The sequence below is a fragment of the Poecilia mexicana genome, unplaced genomic scaffold, assembly GCF_051168715.1.
Source record: "Poecilia mexicana isolate PSO_F unplaced genomic scaffold, ASM5116871v1 scaffold_7, whole genome shotgun sequence".
NCBI lineage: Eukaryota > Metazoa > Chordata > Actinopteri > Cyprinodontiformes > Poeciliidae > Poecilia > Poecilia mexicana.
The window spans coordinates 9,584,743-9,600,915 of NW_028263376.1; the positions used below are offsets into that span (position 1 = coordinate 9,584,743).

At 39.2% G+C, this 16,173-nt stretch overlaps 1 protein-coding gene across 1 annotated transcript; it reads right to left on the reverse strand.

The window, feature by feature from the left end:
• Window positions 1-4,709: 4,709 nt before the first annotated feature.
• LOC106908701 (excitatory amino acid transporter 3-like) lies at window positions 4,710-15,244 on the reverse strand. Its single transcript, XM_014974860.2, has 13 exons — window positions 15,116-15,244; window positions 13,186-13,326; window positions 12,826-12,918; window positions 12,608-12,719; window positions 12,273-12,315; window positions 12,119-12,181; window positions 10,624-10,811; window positions 10,246-10,353; window positions 8,761-8,883; window positions 8,471-8,665; window positions 8,213-8,347; window positions 6,646-6,750; window positions 4,710-4,836 (listed from the first exon to the last, which is right to left on the reverse strand). Exons 1-13 carry the CDS (start codon window positions 15,171-15,173, stop codon window positions 4,746-4,748), a joined length of 1,455 nt encoding a protein of 484 aa, XP_014830346.2. The 5' UTR covers window positions 15,174-15,244; the 3' UTR covers window positions 4,710-4,745.
• Between the last annotated feature and the right edge of the window lie 929 nt (window positions 15,245-16,173).

Below are 16,173 nucleotides of genomic sequence, written 5' to 3' on the forward strand. Positions count from 1 at the left end.
GACTAATGGACACAGAGCAAAGATAGTTTGCAATAATTTTTGGATTACAGGATACTTGCCCTGTTTTACTCTTCAAGTGTGTTGTGTTTACAGTGATGCTTTTCTTATTGAAAATAGATAAATAAGAAGCTTATTTTGTAAAGTAGCTAAGCTTACTTTGACAAGCCTAAGGGACTCTGTTTTTGGAGACGATCATAAATTCACTAATGATTTTTGTTTTCTTCAGCTGTTTTGAACTTTTTTTTTTATTGTAGCCATATTGTCTCTGAGTCGTTCAATCTCAGTTGTAAACAGTTCAGTTGTTTTCTGTGATAACTTTGTCAAAAAAAGAGATTGAGAGGTTTTTTAGTTAAAGTAAACAATTGTTTAGGATCCAATCCCTTTCCTATTGTGTGATTAGCTATCAGACAAATCAAATTAATTTAAATATTGCTTTATGATGTGTTAGCGAAGTTGGAAGAATGTCGACAATAATGTTTCTGAGCCCAATGGGATGTTTTCTCTCCACGCATATTTTAAATTGTGTCTCTGCATGAATGGTTTAAGGAAAGTGTTTGAATTTTGAGGTAATATCATATTAAAATCCCCTCCTACAGTGATAATTGCATTAGGAAATTTATTTAGACCATTAGTTACATTATTTTCTGTTAGAGAAAGAAGTTGTGAGTTTTCGCGTTTTGAGTTATAATCGTAAGTGTTAATGGTAATGTCAAGAAAACTGGCATGGACTTGTGAGATCTCTCTAGGTACACGCAGAAAGCAGGGTAAAAGGCCTGAGGAGTAACGATGATCTTGTATTGATTTAAGATGATTAAAGAAATGAAATACAAAATACATAGTTGTGTAATAGTTGAAATGATTGATTTATTGTAATCACCATGTCTGTAATGTATGACTGAAATATATAATCTGTATTCATGATCTGCTGTAACAGTAACAACTTAGTTGGTATATATGATTTCAGATAATGGTAAAAAACAAATTGATTATGTTTTGAGTTAACTGTGTTTCAGGGTACATTATAAGAAGATTGCAGAGTTGAGCACAGGAAAATAAAAGAGTCACAAGCACTGAGCTGGCTGGGCGGGGGCCTCAGAACAAATTGCCAAAAAAGGTAATAACTACCAGATGGCCAACAGAAAAGAGAGAAGTGTTGCAAAGGAGTTGCAGCAGTCAAACGCAAAAGAGGGAGGTTTGTGTATTACCAAATTCAGGGTGGAACGAGGTTGGGGCAGGTCGGTAATTCCCGATGAGATATTCGGGAAGGATGAGTCATAAGACCTCTCCCATACACAACTGTGGGCCAAGAGGGTTTAAAAGCCAGTGAGCTGGGGAGAAAACTGTTCTTAGTCCGCGGCGCTGAAGGAGAATCAACCAGAGGACGCAGGCGAAAGATCAGCGGAGGACCACACCCTGGGACCAGGGGAAAAGTTTGAGACTTCTCGCCGCAAAGAAGGACAAGATCCGTCAGCCCCAGCCCTGGCCCCTGAATCCGACCGTCTCCTCTGCCTCCACCCTACGATCCCTATTCAACAGCAGCAGACTTGGGGAAAAGACAAAGGTCACCTAGTGATGAAGATTCTGTTCGTCTAAAAGAGGTTGGACAGATTGACTTTGCTGCTTTTCCGAAGGAGGACTTTGCCCGGCCAGGACAGAGACTCTAACCAAGGACGTCTAAAGATTTAGGCTGCCAAGATCGACTAACATCGGGTGTGAGTTGCCCTGCCCCTAAAGCCTCGCTCAGTGAGACTAGTGACACAGGTTAGGGATAGAAATAAGATAGGATATGGTTGATTTGGTTGATTTTATAATTTGAGATTAATACTTGTTGCAAGTTTACAATTACTTTTACTAAGTCTGCTTGTCATTTACCCCTGCTAAAGCTTGCTTAATAAAATATAATAAAAATAAGAATAGAGGTTGTGGACATTGAATTCAATTGAGTCACTGTTTGTTAAGGGTTCTTCTGGTATAAGTAAAATCTAAATGCATGATTCTAGAAATTGGTGGCTTCGTACTTTCCTTTGGCGAGCAATAAATAATGGCCCTGGGACTTATATCTAAGTCACTAAATCCAATCTAGCCGATAACAAGTGCACGTTATTTTAAGGAGGAAAGCTACCGTTAACAGGAGTGGTTGTTGGAACTACGCGGCAGCTAGCGCTACTCTGTCGACTGTTTCTCAACTGAAAAGGGCCGTAACTTCTGGATCTGAAGGTAGTTAGAGCTAGACGAGTTTTCTCCGCCGCCAGTTTAAACAGAAATTCTCTAGTAAACCTATGATAGGGTAAGACCCAGGTTTCAGGGATTCTCCGGACCTGTTAGACAGAGAACTGGTCAATAGTCAGTCAGTGGTGAGGTTAGGGTGTGGCTGGCTATTGCAGAATAACGAACAGTAATCAAGCTTTAATTTCAATATGATGGTATAACAAATACAAAGTGTTCCTGAATAGCACACTTCTTCAAAAGGATGTCGCCTTCAAATACGTTTTTCAGAGTAAACGTGCCAGCTGAATGCTGACGGCATTATACATTTTCATGGATGCATATATTATTGTCACTTCCTTCCTTCCTTCCTTCCTTCCTTCCTTCCTTCCTTCCTTCCTTCCTTCCTTCCTTCCTTCCTTCCTTCCTTCCTTCCTTCCTTCCTTCCTTCCTTCCTTCCTTCCTTCCTTCCTTCCTTCCATGGATGGATGGATGGATGGATGGATGGATGGGTCCATCCATCCATCCATCCATCCATCCATCCATCCATCCATGTTCTCCAGTTTACCCAGGTGTCGGTCTGTTTTGAAATGGTTTGTTTTTCACATATTTCAGGCATGAATGTTCATGTTCATTTCATGTTATGTCTTCCTTTGAATTTAGTTAAAAGTTTTGAAGTGTGTGAACCTACACTTCAATTTAAATGAGGCAGCAAACATGCTGGCTTGTTTAAATTATGTTTTTACTGTTTGCGTTCTTTTCTGGTCTGCATGTTAAGGATGATGCTACTGAAGTCAGAAGAGAACCATTTCTGACAGCCTCTGAATGCAGATCCAGAGGAGCTGGTGAAGGAACACCTGGTCCGTTAATCTACAAATGTGTTCACTAAAGAGATGATCAGAGTTGCTGTGGATCGGGGTTCCTGTGTATTCCTATCAGATTAAAATTTATTTTAAGAAGTCATTAAATCTCTTCCTGCGACAGACTGGCGACCTGTCCAGGGTGTACCCCGCCTCTCGCCCGGAACGTGAGCTGGAGATAGGCACCAGCACCCCTCCCGACCCCACTGAGGGACAAGGGTGAAGGAAAATGGATGGATGGATGGATTAAATCTCTTCTTCTTTCACTTGGTTACATTTCAAATTTCCAATTTATTTAAAAGGTGCATTTAAAAACAACAAATAGTTGATCATGGATTTAAAAGCATGCATCATACTGCGGCACAATCCCAAACCGACACTAGACATTTAAAATCCAAATTGAGTCACTTTCTGTTGCTGAGGGTCACATAAAGAAGGGGGTCAGGTGTAAACACTAACTTGTGGGATATTTTCAGCTGTTGCCAAAGAAAAAAGGGAATAATTAGTAGGGTGGATTTATAATTTTTTTTTTTGCCTGTGGGTTTTTTGATAACACGTGCATTGCTATGAATATGGATTAGAGCAGGGATAGATGTTTTACAGTAATACAACAAAGATTTTGTGCTGTAAATATGGATGCAAGGCACATCTTTGACTTATTTTATTTTCTTTTTTGTCAAAGGATGAGGGAGTTCAAATGATCATGGCAGACACTGTTTGGAATTATCATTCGAGCAGAAGGTGCAGAGCTTGGAGATAACCATGTGGTGATTGTCCTTGAAATGACGAACAACTTAAGCAATATAGTAAAGACGGGGCTACATTTGCCAGTATCAGAGTTCGACAGATCTGTGCACTGCTTTTCAAGGTCCACTTCATGGAAACTTAATGACAGCGGTAGGCTAAATTATGTTTATATTTCTAACTTTTAAGTTGACTGGCAATTTATTAAAATCATCTCATCTCATCTCAAGAAAAGATTGTATGCAATGTTCATGTGTTCGTTCATAAAAATGATGTTCAGATTTAATTAAATTTTGAGTTTGAAAGGAGTAAATCTGTTCATGCAACATAAAGAAATGTATTTATTTACAGCCAAATTTTGTATATAGAGCATTTGCCTTTCAGTCAAGTCTGATACAAAGCTACAGAGCTTAAAAACAGAAAGAAAGACGTTTAACCACTAGAGACACAATGAAATGATCCAAATAATACTAATAATAATATAAAAAAAACAGCTAACGCAAGTAATTACAGGTAGTAAAACCGTGAGGCTTTGGAAGTGGGAGAAAATCAAGTAAAGAAGATGAAGAACTGTGGCAGCTCTGATTGATAGTGAGGAAACACTGGAGAAATATTTCTATTGTCAAAGATTCATTTTATAAAAACAGTAACGTCCACATAGTAAACACGCCAAATGCATACAACAAAAACTCTAGAATAGTATTAATGAATTAGTGATTATAAATAAATATTTTCAAAGTTGCAAAAACAGAAATAAAATAGAAACCAAATACAGATGAACAAACTGCTATGGCACCGTCCTGCTAGCAACGACTAGAGTCAAACAAGGAAATGATCCAGCTCAGACATCCCAGGATGCTGACATTCCTGTCCTGAGGTTTAATACATTGGTGTTAATATGGTGCTGAGATGATCCCCTTATTTAGATGAAATGGATCATAAGGAAGAGGAAGGGATGGTCTCTTCATAGGGCTCCAAACAAAATAAGTCCAGCTTGAGGTCCTTGTGTGAACGTATCCTTTCCAAGCTAACAGGCGAAATGGAAAACATGGTTAGTAGTGATCTGGACAAACTGTGTCCAAAATATCTCACGTCTTTCTACTCAGTGGAAATGACTTATAATAGTTTACATTCTAGATATATACTATATTACATTACAGGAATTTGAGCCTATATTTTACTCAACATTTCATAGAAAAATACTACTAACTGAAGAGGCTCTGAACCATTTAGAGCCTTTTTATGTGGCTTTCTGGGTGAATAATACAGAGAACACTGACATAGTTCAGAATTGGATGTGCACGATGTTGACAAAAGTATACACTCATCTCCCTTCACACACACACACACACACACGCACACACACACACACACACACACACACACACGCACACACACATGCATACACACAAAGCTGAGCAACATCCTAATCCAGTGTTTCTCAACCCTGGTCCTCACTGCCCTCCTGTCCTGCATGTTTTAGGTATTTCCCTTCTGCCACACATCTGAGTTGTATCTCTGGGCGAATAACAGGCTTCTTCAGTTTTTGATGGTCATGCAATCATTTGAATCAGCTGCTGTGGAATAGAGGCACATCTAAAACATGCAGAGCAGGGGGGTGGTGAGGACTAGGGTTGAGAAACACTGATCTAATCTCAATCCAGGTGGTTACATATGATGTGAGCAAACCGGTAAAGTTCTTCTACCCCAAAACTTACTCATCTATGTTATGGAACCTGCTTTGTGCACTGGGGCACAGTCATGTGAGAACAGGAACATTTTCAAACTGTTCCCACAAGGATGGGAGCTTGAAATAGTAAAAAAAAATGCCTTGGTGTGATGAAGCATTAGGAGTTAAACAAATGGGCTGAGTCTGGCTTCTGGTGAACGCTCCCAAATAATGAATCCCACCCCGCCTTCATGTACAACTCAAACACTGCTGACAGATAAGAGCTGTTGTCCTGACTTCTAACAAACCCCGTTGTTGGGACATCAACATTTTCACATCAGTGAGAACGCGATGCAGCTTCCGCAGAGTAAAACATAAAAAGCAGGACTAAATCACAAAACAGCATTTAATACAGAAAACGAATTCAACAATCCAACAAGAAATTAAATTAAATTCTGAGTGCATAAGTAGACAATCTCCTGTTACAATTAGAGGATAGTAATTTGAAACAGTTATTCTGTTCACCAACAACCTGTTTGTTTGACCCTTTATTGTCCTCCATCTTCTTCCTAAAGACAGAAGATGAAATAGACTATATGCCAAGTGTGCTGGGTTGTTTGATTTTTACTTTTCTTTCCTCAGACAAAAGAAATATAGAGTTCATTGGAGTTGGAGAGGGAGCAGTTAATTTATTGGCAGTGGTAATAGCTCTTTGGAGGACCTGTTTCTTTGGGCGTTGGCAGCTAGAATATGTGAAGACACTCTCAAAGCAGATGCAAAGGACCAGAAGAAGCTCTTGGGAGAGATGGTTTGTCTTCCAGAGTTCAGGGAGGAAAGCTTTACTGCATTTTTTAAAAATACTTTTGAGGCAGGATTTGGAACCCTAGACAACATGTCCACACTGGTCTAGAGTCCAGCAGACAACACGTAATGTCTGGAAGTAGTGTACAGGTGGTATCCTATCATGGTACCACGTTCAAATTCACTTCATGCACAAGTTCCTTCTGAGAGCACCCTATTTGTTCAGCCTCAGTGCTGGATTTCATCAACCTGTAGCAATGAGAATCACTGGAGAGCCTGAATTGGTCGATTTGGACAAGGAAGTGAATACTTTCAGCAACATTATGTCTTTGCAAATGAACACCTCATTTTAATGATTTCATTTACCTTGACAGTTTGTCCAGGGTCAGGAGCTCATCCAGGCACAGATGATTGATGAGAGCCAAACCATAACAGTCTCCTAGCACATTGACCACGGTAGTGAAATGGTCTCTGAAGAGCACATAAGAGGAGAATAAATATGCGGCCAGACTCAACTTTGTTTTTCTCGAAGGTTTTCTGTCCCTCACTCTACAACAACCAGATGCACCAGGTCTCCAGAATCAATCATTGCTACACAGGTTCTCCCCACAAGTAGAAAACTCAAGCCTCGTTTTCCATGCAAACAAAAACGAGTCTTTTCGTTTGCAGAAAAAAACCGAATAGAGTTGTTTGTGCATCTCTATTCAGTCTCAATGAGTCCTTTTGCTGCTGTTCTAGCTGCAGCTTGTTGGGCTATGCCCTGGACGAAAATAACTGCAAGCTTTCTGATAGCAGACAAGTGTAACTCCATCCAAAATGACTACATGAGTTGATGGTTAACCACATACGCTGTGTGCACAATTACTAAGCAAGTTGTAGTTTTGAGGATTAATTTCATTATTGAACAGCTACAGAACTCTCGGTCAATCCAACCCGTTTGAGAAGGGCCCACAAGCTCTTTATGCAGTCTAGGTCTGGTGAGGAAGGGGGCCACTTCATTATTTTTTCATCTTTAAGATCTTTACCGGCTAGTCACATAGTGGAGTACTTTGATGCATGTGACGGAGCATTGTCCTGCATAAAAATCACGGTCTTCTTGAAAGATGCAGACTTTTTCCTGAATCTCTGCTTGAAGAAAGAATCTTCTAAAAACTGGCAGTAGGTTTGGGAATTGATTTTGAATCCATCTTCAACCCGAAAAGGTCCAACTGGCTCATCTTTAATAATAGCAACCCATACCAGTACCCTGCTTTTACCTTCCTGGCGTCTGATGTGAAGTCTGTTTTCAGATATGTCTTGGTCCAGTCTTGATGTTTCAACTTATGTGTCCCGTTCAGTGGTGGTCGGGTTTCAGCCGTCCTTACCTTGGCCATGTCTCTGAGCTCTGATCATCTTGTACCTCCAGGCCCTCCAGGCAGGTTGCAGTTCTGGAACATGACAGCACTGGAAGATAACGGGATCCCAGTAGCTTCACGTTTGATTCTTCTCAAATCTTTCTTAATTAATTTACTCCTTTTTTTTCTCAACATGTTTCTCGCGTCCTTTTGACTATTTGCAGCAAAATATTGGATGGCTCCGTGATCACGGCCCAATATCTTAGCAGTTTCAAGAGTGCTGCATCCTTATGAAAGACTTTTTACAATTTTGAACTTTTCAGAGTCGCTTAAATCTCTTTTTTGGCTCTTTTTGCTTGAGGAAAAGAAGCTGCCCAATAATTATACACACCTTGATAAAGGGTGTTGATCTCCTTAGGCCCACACTCGCTCATTAAACAAATGCACACCAGCTGATATGTTTATATTCCAAAAGCATTCAAGATTGTACAGCTTGGAATTGGAAAATATCCATAAAAATGATGATATGGTCAAAACTAAAACTTGCCTAATAATTGTGCACACAGCGTAGTAGGTGATGAGTATCAAGTTAAACTTACAGAAACCACTCGAAGACCAGAAGAAGGGTGGCATCATGTGCAGGCAGTCCCACAGCCGTCAAAATTAGGATAGTGGTTGCAGATCCCGTTGCTGGAACACCTACGGCTCCAAAGCTTGAAATGCAACTGGTCAAGCTGCAAACCAAGCACAATCTCCATGAGCATTTCTGTCTCAACTTCAACATACAACTGTATCCCTCTTAAGAATGCCAGCATGCAACTTTTCTCAGTTCCAGGTACTTCTAGGAAGAAGCTTACCCAATGGTGATGATCTGGCTGACGTCCAAAATGATGTCACTTGTCTGGGCAATAAAGATGACAGCGACCACTTCATACAGCGCCATGCCGTTCATGTTGATGCTGTTGACTATTGGCAACACTAGCCGGCAGAGTCTCGTATTGACCTTCACATTCTGTTCACAGCAGTCAATGGTGACAGGCATAGTGGCGGCACTTTGGCAGAAAGCACATCCTTTATTGGTAAACCGTTTGTATGGGGAAACTACAAAAGTGTCGCACTCTGACAACAAACAAACAGAACATTTCACCTGGACGCCATGATCACTGAGGTAAACAAAGCCCTGGAAACCTGGATGAAGATGAGAAAGGGGTTCCGTTTGGTGAACACGAAGTAAATCAATGGAAGAACAAGAAAGGAGTGGATTGCAAGTCTGAAAGAGACAACAAAGTCATGCTCACTGTTAAAGTCATTCAACGAAAAAAATATTCACTCGCCTTCAACTTTGACACTTTTTGGCAGTTCAATGTGTTTGGGGAGATTTTATATGATATACTAACACACAGTAGTGTGAAGTGTAAGGAAAATGATGCATGGTTGCACAGCAACATCTATGAAGATGTTTGTGCATCTCTATTCAGTCTCAATGAGTCCTTTTGCTGCAGTTCCAGCTGCAGCCTGTTGGGTTGTGTCTCCACCAGCTTTACGCTTTCATAGAAACAACACTTGCACAAACAAATAGCGCCAGCTCAGTCAGACTGGATGTTGCATGTGAACACAAAGCTTTCTACAGATTGGATATAGGTTTGAACTTTTACTATGCCATGAATACGTTTTTATCTAGATCCTTGAAAGTTGTCTTTAGAGTCGTGCTGAAGGAAGATGAGTTTCTTTGTCTCTGTGCAGGTTCCTCCAGCTTTCCCCCAGTGTTAATATTCATTCAAATGTTTTCACACAATGTATTTACAATTCCACGTCTTCTGTGGTATTGCATTAGGATGTTTTCTATTATGAGTGCACACATTTAGTCAACCCCTTACGTATATTTGTATTACTAATTATTTTTTGTTTTGCTGAGTTTTAAAGGACTCGTGGGGGAGAGGACTGGGTTGGAAAGAAGCCAGGAAGTGGATCAGTCCATCAGGCTGCTGGAAGCAGAGAGGCAGATGCTGAAGAATCTACCTCTCTCTCTACTAATAGCACAATTGCTAAAACATATTTGGTGTTAGGTTGTTTTATTTTTTTACATTTGTATTGTAGTCAAAATGTGTTGGTTTGAATTAGCTGTTTATGTTTATGCATTTTGTTTATATTTATGTCTGTGTCTCCTTCCCCAACTCCTCCTCGTTTGTGTAGGCTAGTCTTTGTGTATAAATTTCCCTGTGTGTTCATTGGTTTGTTATCCTGAGTTAGGCTTGCATTATTTGATATTTTCTTTTGGGTTCATTTTTCTAAATTTTTGAGATTTGCTTTTTAAGGGCTTTTGTTTTAGAAAACTAAATAAAGAATTGGTTGGACTGTAACGATCTTCATGATGCCGTTTGTTCACCAGCAAACATGACAAACCTCTTAGGACCAGAACTTCTGGAGCAAGCTGCTTTAAACTGGACTGAAAATGATCATAAGAACTGATCTTTGCTGTGTATTCATCCTCTGAGCATAAAGAAGGAGTAGGAGTGGTACTGCACTGTTCTGTAAATACATTCAAAGCAATTTCTCTCCTTTTTATGTAGAGTTCAGTGGTGTCACCTCAGGAGCAGTGGAAACAAAGCTGAAATAGACAAGGTGGACATACCCCAGAAAAATTACCCCTGTAAGTCTGACAAGTTTAATGATAGCTCTCCAGTCTTTAACAGCCAACACGTGCTCCACGACCAGGAACAAAAGGCCGATTGGCAAGTACCTGAAACAAAGAACAGTCAAAAAATTAAAAAAAGGTTAAAGAAAATGGGTGTTCCAAAATTATTTCAACTCCCTGTTTGTTAATAATTAAAAAAACAAAAACAAAAACAAAAAAAACAGCTTCCTTATGCAAACTGGAATCACATCTCAGAGGTATGGTCCCAGTGATTTGCCCTTGTGTCTGACCTGAACTAATTAAGATCATTTTTTTGAATATTAAAAATGAACCTAATTTGGTAAAAGAGAGAAATGATGCAGTGCTTGATCTTACCACAGGATCCAGTTGAATATGATTTTTATTGCAGTGTTGACGCTTTTAATGAACGTCACGGTGACTTTGGCCTGGCCTCCCACATTGCTTAACAAGATGCCAATGGCAAAAGACCAGATGATCAGTCCTAGCATGTTGGTACCAGCGACATAGCCGCCCTTCAGTCGCGTCTCAATGCCATTGTGCACCTAGAAACACAAATGTGCTGTACCTAACTCTCTAAGAGCAGTTTTATAGGAGTACAGCGCATTGTTGGACAGTACATATCACTTTTTCACAATACGTCACACTAAAGCCATAAACTTTGATGCATTTTATTTGCATTTACTTTGTAAAATACCAATCCAAAGCACTGCATAATTGTGAGATGTAAAATTTACATGTAAAAATCTAAAAAGCATTTGTGTATTTAGCTAAACTTTATGCTGTAACTCCTTCATTAGCCAATGCATATCCAGTTATCCTCAGGTGTGTTTATTTGCCTTTCTTCTGCGGGGACAGGGAAGCTGACGGATGGAGCTATGTCCAGGAAAATTCAGGTTTAGGTTCAGATTTATTCATGTCTTTAATGGGTAATTGATGTTACAGTAAGTATAACAACTAAAAGACAAAGTATCAAAGTTAAAAAATAAAAAACAAAAAACTTATCAAAAAAGACATCAAATATAAATCAATACGTAATAAGAAGAGTACAGCAGTGTCGACCGACAGTTCATACAAACACTAACAATCAGATGCAAGTCCCCCTACCTTGTCTTGCACTAAAAAGAGAAATTGCAGTAGGGACAAAGGAGTGCTTGTACCTGTTACTGTTCATACTAAGAAGTCTGAGCCAGAGGCCAAAAGGCAGAAACTGGAACTCCGCATGTAAAGGGAGAGATTTGTCAGCAAGAATGGCATTAGTTTTCCTTACGATCTGTTTATAGGACAAATTTAGGGTGAAAATGAGGACATTCGCCTTGCAGCAGAACAGCCACATTCAGTCCATATCTACAATGGAATGGTTTAGGTGAAAGCATGACCAGATTATGGCTCCCTGTAGTCAAATCCAGGCTTAAATACAACAGAAAATCTGTGGCAAAATGTGAAAAGTGATGTTCCTCGCTCTTCCCAAAAAAACGTATTGTTGGGTCAGCTGGTTTTGTCTTAACCCACAGGTGTTTTTTCATGGTTGTTTGTCTGTCTGTTCCCCGGTGATGTATACCTCCTCACACCCAATGACCATACAGAAAGGCACGTCTGTCCCTCAGGTGGGGTGAGAACAAGCACCACCTCTCTCTTCACGTTTTAATTTGAAAGAAATTTAAAGCCGTCCACCGTTTTTCTTCCTCTTCACAATAAGGTACCCTTTTGTGTTGGTCTACTGTTTTAAATCTAAACAAAATACAGTGACGTTTGTGGTTGTAATGTGACAACATGTGAAAAAGCTCAAGGGATATAAAGACTTCGGGAAGGTGCTCTAGAAAAAGAGCAAAGATCAGAAGAAAATACTCACTGCTGTTAGATCAAGGGAGAGGTTAGAAGTTTGGATTTTAACCTGAACAATCTGTGTCTTGTACTGCAAGAAAACAAAAAGAAACTTTTTTAAAACTTTCCAAATCAAACATAGAAAGTTGCACAGTGAGTTGTGGAGCTGAATAAAAACATACCTGTTCGTAGAAAGCCTGAACGAAGCTCTCTGGAACCATGTTCCTATGCGAGTCAATGGAGAGTCAGACAAAAAATAAAATAAACTTGCGACCTGTCCAGGGTGGACCCGCTTCTCACCCAGCACCCCTCGCAACCCCACTAGGGATGGGCGTGTTAGATAATGGATGGATGGAACATGAGGATGTTTTTTTTTTCATAATATCAGAATTTCACATAAACCAAGAAAGTTTTAATTTATGATGGTCAGAGATAACAAAAATTTCTATTTTAACTTCTTCAGATCACAGCCTGAATATGCAAACCAGCAATTGTGTATAAACACTTGTCTTCTCACCTAATAAGATCCATGAAAATCACATGCATAGAGGAGGACGGCATATCTGTGTTAATGGTTGTGCCAGTTGTGTGATCCATACCAGGCTCGGTCAGGAGCACAAGGCTCATTCCTGCAACACAAAGTCACAGGCAGTAGGTCAAAACAATTACACAATACAATTACACTATGACTGTTTTGATAAATCTGTTAAAATGTGCTGCCCATTATAAAGTCACCAAGAATTACGGCCAGAATGGTACAGCCACAGATGTACATTGTTGTGTAGACGGCTGTTCTTCCAGGTAATCTGCTGTTTATTCCAATTACTCCTGAGAAAAGAGATCAGAACCAGAAGTTCACCTGGTGCCTGAGCAATGAGCAAGATAACACACAAATGTCTGAACTGATCTTCATCTTTCAACACTTTTTAGCCACAACAAATAAATGGTAAAAATGTCAGATAAGTCTTATATATACAGTCAAGCGTTTTGAGCAACATTGATACAGAATATCCACAAAAGAAGTGAGCATCTTTTACATCTATTTCTCTAACATTTTACAAGTTAACACATAAAGTGTCTGTATTTTTAGCTTGCCTGTAATCACACTTGTCACAATGAGAGGGACAGCAAATAGCTGAAGCACGTTGAAAAGCAAATCTCCTGGGAGTCTGATCCACTCCATTTGAGCTTTCGTTACAGGAACCATAATCCTCACCAAAAACCCAATGCCTAACCCTACGAAGGAAAAATCACAAATATAATAGATATAAGATAAAACATAACATCAAGATGTAAAAACAACCTTACTTTAGATAGACTTCATAACAGTCATGAAAAATAAATGGGGGTGCTTTAACATAAATGGTAAATGATATATTTAGTAGATATGTTTTCTAACATATTAAAGCTTTAATTGGGAGCAATATTGGCCAGAGAGCGCAGAAGACACAAAAAAAACATGTGAAGCTAACCAGAACAACTTCAGTTTAGACGCAATTTTTTTTTTTACCCTTTGTGTGGTGCAACAGGGTGGCACTGATCCAATGTGAGCTTTACAAGATTCATTTACTTTTTTGGTGGTTTCGGGAACTGATGGTCTGACTGAACAACCCTCTGCTTTCCTGCAGCTTGTCTGTGTCATTTGTTCCAGTCCTCGTGAGCGGCACACTAAGACGCCAAAAGGGTTAAATGAAATGGCTTCAACATAAGCAAAACTTAGTGACGGCGTAAGGAGCCATTGGGAGGCCCCCTAAGTGGAAATGTTTTTTTTTTTTTTTTTTTTAGTATTACATTAACAAAAACACATTATATATTATTATAAAGTTGTGATTTTTTTTAATAACATTTGACCATGTAGAAATCATTTTTCATACTGGCAAAAAGAAAAAAATAAACTGCTCTTGGGAGCCCCCTTGTGGCCACCCGAGGCCTCGCTTCACTATGAGCTGCAGTGCAGCATGTTCTTTCTCTCTATGGAACCATTTCATCTTCTTTTATTCTTTTATTTTCAGCAGTTTTTCCACCTATTGCTCTTTCAGTGGCCTTCTTCCCCTGTTACCTGCCAAGTTCTCTTCTTTCTTCTCTTGCCTCATTTTTTTCTTTTTTGCCACCAAACAAGATTTTGTCTCTACTTTTACATCCTCTGTCGTATGCAATTTGCAAGCATTATGAACTTTAAAAACTGCCAATCTAAGAAGGATATAATAAATTGAAATGAGAAATAATGTAGAAAATTCACATAATCAGTGATACGAAGAAGTCTTATTCTCATTGTAACTTTTTTGTTTTGGGATGTCACAAACAGGTATAATTGGGCCAGAAAAAATGATAAGATATCAGAAGATTTGGATTTTCAGTACATTGGTAGGAATAAGTTAAGATGTAATATTGAACAGCTTAAACAGTTTTATTTTGAAGGTTATAAGCGTAAGTGGGCAGTTGATATCTTTCATAAGCCAAAATTACCTTCTTATATTTTATTAATTGATGCCTTTAGTCTTGAGCCATGTGCATCATGGAACAAAGATCTATGTGCGCCCAGTTTAGATCTGGCACTTTGCTTTGGAGACCGGACGTTTCCGTTCAGTCTCAGAGGACGACCGAAGACGTTCTCTGTGTGATTTGGGGGAAACTGAGAGTGAAGCACACCTTTTGTTTTACTGTCCTTTGTACTTGAGTTTGAGAAATGATTTATTTACTAAAACACTTGATGTTTATCCAGATTTCTTTCTTGTATTTAACTGATGGAGACAAAAATGCGTCACTTATGTAAATATTTTGTGTTTCAGTTAGCACAGTTTATTTTGAAGGCCCAGCACCTTAAAAATAGGACACTTTTTATTTCAAGACTATTTATGTGTGTCCACTCGTATATGTATTATTGTGTCCTGTAAGCCCATGTGGGCTGGGCACCTGTGAGAGGGTGCACGACACATATGAAAATAAAGTCTATGAAATAGACTTCATGAAATAAACAATAAGAAATCACAGGATGATCAGAAGTAGAAAAAAAGTTAGTACTTGCCTAAGGCAATCATCAACAGGGTAAAACCCTGAAACAGGCTCTCCTTCAGTATAATCATTTCACGGTGGTCCAGTGAGCTGAGACAGATGGGCCAGTCTATCACAGCCGGTAAAGAGAATCAGTTACCGTTTTGTGGCCAACGCTGTGTAACTGCATGACATTTGTCCCCCTTTTTAAAAAATGCTCTGAAAAAAATGTATTTGGTCTCCATGGGTACCTTGGTAGAATAAATAACATAATACTTTAGAAATATTTTTTTTTAAAAATACATTAGATTCTCAGTAATTTGCCGTGCTTGAAAACGAATCACGTTTCCATTGAATCGGTTTGATTGATTCATTTTTGCTCAAACAGTGTTCAAGTGATTTATGACGTTTCTGGTTTAGGAAGATCTTATTGTTCATGTTGGCATCTGAGTTCTGGGATTCCATTTTTTTTTGGAAAATGCAGACAAAGACTTGCATGGTCTCCTTGGATACCTTGATTTTGGTTCAAATATTCTAAGCAATGTTTATAATATATATATTTTTTTTAATGAAAAAGATAATGCATGTACAATGAGCAGATCAGACCCAGAGGATCTGAGTGGTTTGGACGGTTGATACAACAGCAACGGGTCTTTACTGTATTTTGGTGCAAAGCCCTTAAGAGATTTATAAACCAAGAAAAGTATTTTAAGGTTTAGTCTCTGAGCTGAAGATTTTCCCTGTGCTCTCATAATTCTTCTGACCCTGCCACAACAGCTCTAGCTCATGTCTCCTCCACGGCTGGCAACCACACAGCTTCAATCAAATCCTCCTCTTTCAAACACCAATTTACATCTTGGTACTTTACCCCCATCAGAGTCTTGACGTCCCGTCACGAAACAGGTCTTACCGTCCCCCTTTCAAAACCAAAGGAGACACAGCCTTTCTTTTTGTTCGTGTGGCTCCAGGACTTTGGAACTTCCTTCCTCTTAGATGGATCTCCACCTTTGCGTATTTATAACCTGTGTAAATAAACTTTTGCTGATCCATTTTCTTGAGTTTCGTGCATGTGGGTCAGAAACCTTAAAACCA